The 11,182-nt window shown below is 36.5% G+C and overlaps 1 protein-coding gene across 4 annotated transcripts; it reads left to right on the plus strand.

Annotated features, from left to right (window-relative positions):
* The first annotated feature begins 1,021 nt into the window (after positions 1-1,021).
* On the plus strand, positions 1,022-10,764 carry LOC122313447 (zinc finger protein BRUTUS-like). 4 transcript variants are annotated; one of them, XM_043128463.1, is made up of 14 exons: positions 1,024-1,518; positions 2,993-3,202; positions 4,221-4,415; positions 4,498-4,862; positions 5,530-5,755; positions 5,943-6,111; positions 6,225-7,451; positions 7,599-7,770; positions 7,861-8,082; positions 8,170-8,307; positions 8,923-9,157; positions 9,289-9,348; positions 10,161-10,232; positions 10,333-10,764. In XM_043128463.1, the coding sequence occupies exons 1-14, from the start codon at positions 1,219-1,221 to the stop codon at positions 10,471-10,473; spliced, it is 3,732 nt and encodes a 1,243-aa protein (XP_042984397.1). In that variant the 5' UTR covers positions 1,024-1,218; the 3' UTR covers positions 10,474-10,764. The 4 variants fall into 4 exon arrangements, with proteins under 4 accessions (XP_042984399.1, XP_042984397.1, XP_042984398.1 ...); XM_043128464.1 differs by having other exon boundaries at positions 1,408-1,518; positions 2,979-3,202; XM_043128466.1 differs by lacking the exons at positions 1,024-1,518; positions 2,993-3,202 and having other exon boundaries at positions 4,276-4,415; positions 4,493-4,862.
* The last annotated feature ends 418 nt before the right edge of the window (positions 10,765-11,182 follow it).

Here is an 11,182-nt window from a genome sequence, read left to right on the forward strand (position 1 = left end):
CTTGCCACCCAACGTTTCCCACGCACTCTGCACCTGCATTTCGCGTGTTTCCTTGCGTCTCCTAAGTCCTATACTCTACTCAGCAGCGTTAATTTTAATATCAAATCTATATCCTAACTCTAATTCGTGCCATGTCAGCGTAAAATAAATCCGAATAATTTTTTTAATAATGCTAAATATATTGTTAATGTGCGTGAAATAATTGGACCAAAGGTATATTTTTTTATGTTAATTTTAAATTTATTTAATTTATTTTTATAAAGATGTGTTTGATTTATATATTTTAAAATTATATAAATCATTGTCGGTATTTTACCATCCGAGATCCTAATTTCATATTTTATAATAAAATTTTAATTTAAAATGACCGAAAAAGACACTCTCTCCAGTCGCTTTCATCAAAGTCGGACGAAGTAAGTACATACTACATGCCATAGCTTTAGAATCTTATCTACCTCATGCAGTGGATACTTACGTGGACAAAGCGACTCCCAAAACGATCGTAGCGAAGTTCAGTTCATGCGGCACGTGCCAAACACACACGTGTCACGTTCTTGCTGCCGGTCCAACGTCTTGGTTTTCATCCTTACGTGTCACCATCCGAGAAAGTCCAGTCTTTTAGGAGAGAATAATAGTATTTAATTATTTACCTTAATGACTTTTATGCACGTCGCCGTTTCACGTATACAATTACATTTTGACCTTCACACACATTTTAATAAAAAAAAAATTGATGTACATTTACATTTACTTTTATGTATTCTATTAATATAATTAATTATATTATTTTTTAAAATAAAATAATTATTTTATTCAATCACTTCAGTAAATTAAAAAAAAAAATTATTTTTGTGAAATATAGTGTTTTGAAAAGATGATTAGTAAAATAAAAATGACTTCTTAATTAAAATCAATGTGAAAGCAGTATTGAAACCGTGGCATCAATGCCACGTGGGCCAACAATATTAAAGTAAAAGTTTCAACTTTTACCTGCCCCGATATTACAATATGTGGAAACTTCCGTTTGTGGCTTCCCCGTTCTCGTTGAACTTGAGGCTTGAGCAGTACATAATTGATAATACGAAGAAACGAAGCGGGGGAGACTACAATAGGTTCATGGCTAAAGAGGGAGAGGGAGAGGGGCGAGAAATCTAGCTAAGTCGGAAAGAACTTTAGGATTTTGAGAACCTGAATCCGATATCTGTAACGAAACAAAAAATGGCGACGCCATTTCCAGGTCTCCAGCACCGAGACGGAGGTGGAGCCGTGGCTGTAATGTCGGGCCCAGTGAACCCCATCGACCCTTCAACGTCCAAGGCATGGGTGAAGAACAACCCGGAACTCAAGCCCCCGATCCTAATATTCTTGTTCTTCCACAAGGCCATCCGCTCTGAGCTCGAGGGGCTCCATCGTGCTGCCGTGGTTTTCGCTACCGGCGGCGGCGATATCAAGCCGTTGTCGGAGCGGTACCATTTTCTCCGAGGCATTTACAAGCACCACTGCAATGCGGAGGACGAGGTCTGCATGTTGCTATTGTTTCAGATTGGAAGTCTTTCAGATACATGTTCTCCCCCGTATCTTTGCTTATTTTTGTTTTCACGTTTGCTCAGTTTTGAGGGTTTAGGCGTTGCGATTATCCAATTTTATTTCATTTATGGTTTTCTACGTGCATAATTTATTCAGTTAATTTACAAATTTGATGAGTATCAAAGCTATGGTATCAAAAATTTACTTGTTTCGTAGTGGTAAAATTATCATCGAACTGAAGGCTTTGATTGATCTTGTTGGCGGCTCCATTCTCTTCTCATTTTCTTAATTCGTTTTTGTGGAATGTGAGCTGTGCATGTAAAAGGATAGAAGTTGCGTTCATTTATGTTCATTCGTGTCTCCATATAAATTTGTGGGTGTAGCATCCTCACTAAGAAGGGAGAGGATACCAGACTACTACGTGGCTGGGTCAATAAATTACTATCTTTGGATTTCCAAAGATGGTCTTGGTAATAACTACTATCTAATTGTAAGCTATGCCTCTTGGTATGCAATCTGCTGGATAAGAAAGTAAGCTTTGATTGGAAGAAAATATGTTTGCTTATATTTCTCTCATTTATTAACATATAATCGCATGGAAGATTCAACTTTCTTGTTATATTTAGGACCATTGATATCACTAATTTCAAACCGTGCTACAGGGTTTTGCTTGGAAGAAAATATGTTTGGTTTTAAATTCGACTTTCTTTTTATATTTGGGACCATCAGTTGTCCCTCATTTCTAACGGTGTACATGTCTACCAAAGTTTGTTGGTTCATTTTGCTCCTTTAGAACAAGTTGCAAGTACAAGTAAAGAAAGGTGTTGCCTTTGAACAAATTACATGTTGCTCCCACCAATTTGGTTCAACAAAGGTTTGAGAGAACGGGTGTTCAACAATAAATTTACACTTTTTCTCATTTTGCATGGAGTTTATTTGACTCTGGCCATTTGGTTTGCATTATGGGTTACACCAATGAGGTTTGATACTTTTTTCTGGAATCACATTCCTAATTTTTCTTTAATTTAGTAAATGTGCTTTTTTTACCCATTGTATGAGGTGTTTTGAGAACAGCTTCATGTAGGTGGACACTGAACCCAAGTCTTGGTATTCGTAGTGTTTTGGCAAACAGATTCTGGTCTTAGTTTTATATAATTCTATTATATAATTTATCCATAGGTCTCCCAATAAACATCTATAATAAAAAATTTCCCAATCTTGGCCTAACTGTTGACCATGGAATGAATGTCCAAGCTTTAAGAATTGCAGTCACCTCAATAGATTATTTTTTCACATGGTTTAAGGCTTTGTAATTGGATAATTCCATTTTGTTGTATGCATGTTGACGCACCTTACATGTGATTGTATTGGGCAGCTCTTGGTTCACCTTTGCAATGTTTTTTATTTTCAGATGCCTTACATCTCTTAAGATATTATTATATCTTTTATAGATCTGAAATTGTAGGTCATCTTTCCAGCTCTAGATAACCGTGTGAAGAATATTGCCCGAACTTATTCCCTAGAACATGAGGGAGAAATTGTTCTTTTTGATCAGTTGTTTTCTCTACTGGAGTCAAATATGCAAAGTGAAGAAAGCTATAGAAGGGAGTTAGCCTCTTGTACTGGAGCTCTTCAAACATCAATTAACCAGCATATGTCCAAGGAAGAGGCGCAGGTATTTATTATCTCATTTTTCTAATGACAGCTTTGCTTCATTATCATTGTAGTCTAGGATGTGCTCTGTTGGATTTGATGAATGTTAAACTATAAATTTGAAAATATACAATCAATCATGCGTACTGGATTCATCACATATATAAAGATAGAGGCTTTGTATACTTCCTATGTACTTGGGCTATGCCTATTTAAATATCAATAAAATATCTTACTTCCTATGTACTTGGGCTATGCCTATTTCAATATCAATAAAATATCTTCTTACTTAATAAAAAAATATATATATAAAGAGAGAGTCCTCTTCTTCTCTTGTTTCAACAGTTTCTTTCTTCTGAACATGATGTAATATATCCCAAACATGTCTATAATGTGTATCAGGCACCTGTGATTTTCATGCGCAGATGCCTGCTGCAATTTTTTCTTTTACAACATATGAATGATTCTGGAACCTAACAATAAGCTATTGAACTATGGCCTACTTTTTTTCTTAAGGCTTCTTGCCCAAGGTTAGTACTCATCACTACTTGCATGCTAAGACAGAATTTTGCACTTGTTTTTGGAATCTATCTTAACATCATTTGTTTCCATCTACTTCTGTCTACATTTGGATGAAAAAGTATGGTGGGGAAGAGAGTTGTTAAAGGATCCCTTCTCCTTTCCATGTTTCATTCCATGTCCATCCAAATCACCTAGAGTGAAGTCTTTCCCCTTTCTTTTCCTCTTATCTCTAAATGCAATGTAAGTTGAAGAAAATTCAAAATTAGTGGTGGTTAACTCCTTCCAACTTCTCTGCATGTGATGATTATGTATTGCTCTCGATGGACTTGACAGTCGATGATAATGAGCTCTCTGCATATTACAAAAAGTCTTTGGGATGGTGTGTTGCTCTTTATTGCACAACACATGCTACTGAGTCTGTTCGTATACAACCTTCAAACTTTTCCAGTCATTTATGTAGAGTTTTGCATGCTGAGTCATAAATAAGTTTGGACATCACCATTTGTTTTGTTTGGCAGGTTTTCCCCTTGCTCATTGAGAACTTTTCAATTGAAGAGCAGGCCAATTTGGTGTGGCAGTTTCTTTGTAGCATTCCTGTGAACATGATGGCAGAATTTCTGCCATGGCTTTCTTCCTCTATATCATCTGATGAACGTCAGGATATGCGCAAGTGTTTGTGTGAGATAATCCCAGAAGAGAAGCTTCTTCAGCAGGTGAGGGCTCCTATTGGTGGTATTTCATTTTGAATGGTTTTTATGAAAATAGTATGCTAACTTTATCTTGTCTAAAGTGAAGGTTGTATTTGCCTGGATTGAAGGGGAAACTGTCTCTGAAATGCGTAAAAGTTGCAAAGATGATCTTAAGGTCAGATGTCAAGATTCCAGGACTAGCACCTTTATCAGTCAAACTGAACAAGGGCACGGTGCATGTAAATCTTTAAACACCAGTAAAAGGAAGTATATGCAGCTAAATCTTGATCATACAAAACCCAGTATGTCTCATCCTATAGATGAAATATTGCTTTGGCATAATGCAATAAAAAGAGAGTTGAATGATATAGCTAAGGTGGCTAGGACGATCCAAATATCTGGAAAATTTTCTGATCTGCTTGCATTCAACAAGAGGCTGCAATTCATTGCAGAAGTCTGCATCTTTCACAGGTTTGGTTTTATGCGGTGCTCTTATTTTTAATTACTGGAACATATGAGTCCCCAAGGCCTGAATATAAACTTTCAATAGTGCTGTATTTAATGAGCCCTTATGGACAAGGACTAGGAATTTCGATGTGGCAGTCCTTGGTAGCATGGCCTAGTGGAAGTCTTAAACCTGTTTTTATTCTTCAAAGATCTTTTCCAAGTATGGAAGACTTCAAGCAGTGAGGGACACCAGTTGCCACCAAAACGGCAACTGGAAATGCCAAAAAAAAAAAAAAAAAAAAAAAGGAGAAGAAGAAAAAAGAAAAAAGAAAAAAGAAAGAAAGATTAGAATGAATGATTCATAAATACATGACATTGTTAGAGACTAAGAAATGAGCTCTTTTGGGTTACTTTTCACCATTCAGGGGCAGAACTCCCTCAAGGTGCTTGATTTAGTACTCAAGAGTTTCTGAATATGATGAGGTTTTATGTTTTAACTTTCTGCCTTCATGGATTCTTGGGTTCTTTTGAAGTTTTTTTTTTTTTTTTTTTTTCTCATCAAACCTTGGATAAAGAAAGCAATACTAATTTGTAGTGGAGGGTCACATAACAATTACATACGCTTTCTTGTTGGATATGTAATGAGTGCGTGCATTTCATTAAATGTGCTTCTCTTGCTCTCTGTCTGTAGCATTGCTGAGGACAAAGTTATATTCCCTGCTGTAGATGCAAAACTCTCTTTTGCTGAGGAGCATGCAGAACAAAAAGTTCAATTTGACAAGCTTAGGGGGCTGATTGAAAGCATCCAAAGTGCAGAAGCCAATTCAACTTCTGCTGAATTTTGCACAAAGCTGTGCTCACATGCTGATCAAATAATGGACACCATACAGAAGCACTTCCATGAAGAGGAAGTTCAGGTGAGTTCTGTTCCATGAATGGCTATGAGCTGAGCCCATGGGAAGGGTACATTCAGTTAAACCGTGTTCTGAAATATTTATGCGCATTGTGCCTACGATTTGATGCACTTTTATCAGCATTGAAAGCTTAAAATACTTGGTCAAGCGTCCTAGCTGTGTTAAAAGTCATCTAACAAGTACTTTGCAGGTTCTTCCACTCGCTCGAAAGCATTTTAGTGACAAAAAACAGCGAGAACTTCTGTATAAGAGCTTATGTGTGATGCCCTTGAAATTGATTGAGTGCGTCCTACCATGGCTGGTAGGATCAGTTGGTGATGAAGCAGCTAGGTCTCTTCTTCATAACATGTATATAGCAGGTTCAATAGCCATTCTCAAAATTTTCTTTTTCGATGATATGGATGGGTTCTGGACAAATTATGTAGTCTCCTTGTTACTGGTTCCTAACTCGTAGAGTTGTTGTCTGATGCAGCTCCAGCATCCAATTCTGCGCTGGTCACACTTTTCTCAGGCTGGGCATGTAAAGGTCGTTCAAGAAATATGTGCTTGTCTTCAAGTACAATTGGTTGTGGCTCAGCTGGGTTAGTGACAGGAATAGAAGAATATGTTAAGGAACCACTTTGTGCATGTGCCTCTTTGTCTTCTGCCGAGCAAAAATCTCCAATCATTCAAGAAGAAGATGAAAATATAGGGTCAGTCAAATATGTAAAAACAATACCAGGGGAAGGCAGTGATGCTTGTCACTTTTCAGGAACTGCAAGCAATGAATTATCTTGTAGCAATCAGTCTTTCTGTGTCCCTGGGTTAGGAGTGAATGACAAAAATCTAGGAGTGATCTCTTTAGCTGTAGGAAAGTCTCTACGCTCCCTTTCTTTTAGTCCTGCTCCTTCTCTAAACTCAAGTCTTTTTAAATGGGAAACAGATGTAGCCTCTGCCAATGCTGGATCTGCAATGCGACCCATTGATAACATATTTAAATTTCATAAAGCCATTCGCAAAGACTTGGAGTATTTGGATGTTGAATCTGGAAAGCTTAATGATTGTAATGAGACCTTTCTCAGGCAGTTCACTGGCAGATTTCTTTTTTTATGGGGTTTATATAGAGCTCATAGTAATGCAGAGGATGATATAGTATTTCCAGCACTAGAATCTAAAGAGGCTCTTCATAATGTGAGCCACTCATATACTCTTGACCACAAACAGGAAGAGAAACTATTTGAGGATATTTCTTCTGCGCTTTCTGAGCTTACTCAACTACATGAGCACGTGAATGGTAAAAACTTAGAGGATCATTTAGCTGGAAATAACTTTATCCCTTCTGATCACAATAATATTATGAGAAAGTATGATGAGCTCTCCACTAAGCTTCAGGGCATGTGCAAATCCATCAGAGTGACATTGGATCAACATGTTTTCCGTGAAGAACTTGAATTGTGGCCACTGTTTGACAGACATTTTTCAGTTGAAGAACAGGACAAAATTGTGGGTAGAATAATCGGTACTACAGGTGCAGAGGTCCTTCAGTCAATGTTGCCGTGGGTTACATCTGCTCTTACTCAGGAGGAGCAAAGTAAAATGATGGACACGTGGAAGCATGCAACTAAAAATACAATGTTCAGTGAGTGGCTTAACGAATGGTGGGAAGAAACTTCTGCTGCATTTCCACATACAACAACATCCAGGAGTAGCATTTCACTAGGTTTGTGCAGTGTTTTTGTTAGTTATGCTTTTGTGATTTTATTTTATGGTCTTATCATCTCTAGAGGTGCCATTATAAAATCTAAGTGTGCTTTAGGTTTCACTTTGTTAGAATTCCTTCTTATGAGTTCAAAATTTACTATATTAGGCACTGATGCATATGAAAGCTTGGATCACAGTGATCTCACTTTCAAGCCTGGATGGAAAGATATATTTAGGATGAATCAAAATGAGCTTGAATCTGAAATAAGAAGAGTTTCTCGGGATCCAACTCTTGATCCGAGAAGAAAAGCATATCTTACTCAAAATCTTATGACCAGGTCAGTTTATGCTGTGACCCAAACTTACATCCAACTATTTATATTAATATGCTTTTTCATGTTCTAATATATATTACTGGGTTATGGTAGTCGGTGGATAGCATCTCAGCAGAAGTTACTTCAGGAAGCAGAAGGTGAAAGCTCAAATTCAAGAGATATACTTGATTGTGCTCCGTCATATTGCGATCCAGAGAAACAGTTATATGGGTGTGAGCATTACAAAAGAAATTGCAAACTTCGTGCTGCTTGCTGTGGCAAGTTATTTACCTGCAGGTTCTGCCATGACAAAGTCAGTGACCATTCGATGGATCGGTAAGTTTGCACCTATTTATTCTGATTGGTTATCACTGGAATCCTATATGTGATGTTTTATTTTTTTTAATATGAATTCATTTGCAGGAAGGCTACAGCTGAAATGATGTGTATGCAGTGCTTGAAAATTCAGGATGTTGGACCAGTTTGCTCAACTCCTTCCTGTGGTGGACTCTCAATGGCAAAGTACTATTGCAGTATTTGCAAATTTTTTGATGATGAAAGGTCATTTTTTGTTGCAACTTTTTCCTCCCTAATTATCATTAATGAAATCAGTTTTTGAGTTGGTTAGATGCTTTGGCAGAATGCTAATTTTTTGGAGTGGAATTGAGGTCTTTGAGGGATTCTGTTTTCATTTATTATTTTTTGCAGGTGGGGTAGGGCAGACCTGTGGGTTTTGAGTTGAAATTATATATTGTCCAAATATAGAGTGCATCTTTATCATTTTTTTCCTTCTTGTTAAATCATTGTCTTTGTGTATGCGTAATTTTGATTGATTGCAGATTTGAGGGTTTTTTTTTGATAAATATGTGTGGATACGTGTTACAACTGAATGCAGTCCATTTACTTTTTGATAAGTTTTGGTGTTATAGTTTCCACGGTAACAGAACTACTTTTTCGATAAATATGGTAACAGACTACCATTTAGGCCGTATGAATATGATAAATGTTGGTTCAGTTCAGTTCAGCACTGAATGTAAGCACTCAATTTTTTTTTATGAGCCTAAGTAGTAAACTTAACTCATAAAAAAAGTCTAGTGCTCAGATTCAATTGTTTTTAATCAAAAAAGAAGATTTTCTGAAGTGAATTTCTTATTTTTCCCTATATTGTTATTTTAGGACAGTATATCATTGCCCTTTCTGCAATTTATGCCGTCTTGGGAAGGGGCTTGGTATTGACATCTTTCATTGCATGACATGCAATTGTTGCCTGGGAAGAAATTTAGTGGATCACAAGTGCTGGGAGAAAGGTTTGGAAACCAACTGTCCTATTTGCTGTGATTTTATGTTCACATCAAGTGCAAGCGTCAGAGCACTCCCATGTGGCCATTTTATGCATTCAGCTTGCTTCCAGGTCTATATTTTATTCCATTCTCAGCTTTGGTTCCTGTACTGAAATTTTGCACCAACTTTTGGTGTCTATATAAGGAAAACAATTTTGTCAGTGCTTAATGTTATATTCCACTTCCTCATTCATTATGCTAGGCATACACTTGCAGCCACTATGTTTGCCCAATTTGTAGCAAATCTTTGGGAGATCTGGCGGTAAGTGAACTATTTTTAACACTAATAGTCTATTGTTCCAATAATGGAAGATTCATTGATGATACCTTTTGGGCAACGCATTATCAACTTGCTATTTCCTTTTTTTATTTTTGTACTTAAAATTAGAATGATTTGATCTTAATGGTGTACAGGCTTGGAGTTTTTGTTATAGAATTTAATAAAAAGTCCTCATCTTATTGGTATTTTGGGATTTTATGTCTCTCACAACTGTATGACTTTTGCTTATGGGCTAACTTCCAACCAGTGTTCAAGTGCTTGTAAATGGACATCAGGATAAGAACAAAAGCTTAAGGGGGATGCTTTAACCTTTCAAAAAGATACTTGGGCTTGCCGCCTGTTCTTATGAATAAAATTCTTGATTACCTATATAAAAAAGAAAGTATTAAAAAAGATCTATGCTTGGTGTTGACTTTATATGCTAATGTCTGGATGATACACATATGATGGGCGTAGGAGTGAAGCTGATTGATTAGCAAGTACCATCAATATTCGTACTTCGTTAGAAGTGAAGAATGCAGGGTTTTGCATCGAAGTGTGTGCGCGTGTTTCACTTTGGTAGTTATAACGCAACATTCAGCTAAACATAAAAAACTTAAGACTTCTGCTTTCTGGGCTGGGCACATTATAAATTTGAGTCAAGACTAATTTGTTAGGATTGTATGGTGGATTGACGGTAACCATATCATCTGCAGATAGAAGATTAGAAAGAATATATACTAAAATTTATGTGATTCTAATTACATGTGTATGCGCAGCTACATGTGTTTTCATTTTTATTTTTGTGTCATCAGGTTTACTTCGGCATGCTTGATGCTTTATTGGCTTCCGAGGAACTCCCTGTCGAATATAGGGATCACTGCCAGGTAAAACATTCAGACTTCTTTTTTCCTTCAAATTCTTTGGTAACCTTATCAAGATATCATTGTTTACTGAATGTTATGGCGACCAATCTTGGTATTACAGGATATTCTGTGCAATGACTGTGATAAGAAGGGGACAGCACCCTTCCACTGGCTACACCACAAGTGTGGGTCTTGTGGATCCTATAATACCAGAGTAATTAAGATTGATTCCAGTTCTTACTGTTCAGCTTCAAACGAGTGAGGGCATCTGTCTTTCCCCATGGTTTTATCTCCGCATGTAAGTAAATACTTTCGGAGGCGATGCCACTTATACATGGTTTTTTAAAGCAACATGCATAAAATGGTGAATTTTACTTGTTACACTTGTACCCCAAAACTGGTGAGCATTCCCAACATTATAAGGTCGGCTGGTTTGATCCCCCCAATATTTGAAGGTTGGTGGATTTTTGTTCCTTATATTTATTTTCAGCTTTCTTCTTTATCATATAGAAATTGAAAATGTATTGTCTTGAGGGGAATGTTAAATATTAAATACTCTCTCTCTCTCTCTCTCTCTCTCTCTCTCTCTCTCTCTCTCATCACAAGCACTTCTTGCTAATTTTATCTAGATGATTTGATTTTCTTTGTCGACTTTGATTTAGGATCGACAATCTCTGCATGCACAGATTCCAGACGTGTGAAATGCGATTCAAAACATTTTTGTTTTGGGTTAATAAACTATAAAATACAAAACAAATCTGTTTATTTATATACTAAATACACCATTAATATAGAATCTTGTCACATCAATTAGTTAAAAAGCCATTTATATATTGAGTAATGTTATATACAGTTATAGAGTGTTCAAGTGTCGTATAGTCACTTTGAAAAAAAAGTGAAGTACATTATTATTATTATTATTTTTTATATAAATCCCGTATTTATTTACTTTTTTTAAAGTGATTGCACCG

Source organism: Carya illinoinensis, chromosome 6, assembly GCF_018687715.1.
Source record: "Carya illinoinensis cultivar Pawnee chromosome 6, C.illinoinensisPawnee_v1, whole genome shotgun sequence".
Taxonomy (NCBI): domain Eukaryota; kingdom Viridiplantae; phylum Streptophyta; class Magnoliopsida; order Fagales; family Juglandaceae; genus Carya; species Carya illinoinensis.

Bases quoted from the DNA above. Each gene is read 5' to 3' on its own strand.
- LOC122313447 (XM_043128463.1), top strand. From the start codon at position 1,219: ATGGCGACGCCATTTCCAGGTCTCCAGCACCGAGACGGAGGTGGAGCC. The intron at 6,112-6,224 runs GTTCAATAGCCA...TGTCTGATGCAG, and splicing joins TCATAACATGTATATAGCAG to CTCCAGCATCCAATTCTGCG. The intron at 9,158-9,288 runs GTCTATATTTTA...TCATTATGCTAG, and splicing joins TGCATTCAGCTTGCTTCCAG to GCATACACTTGCAGCCACTA.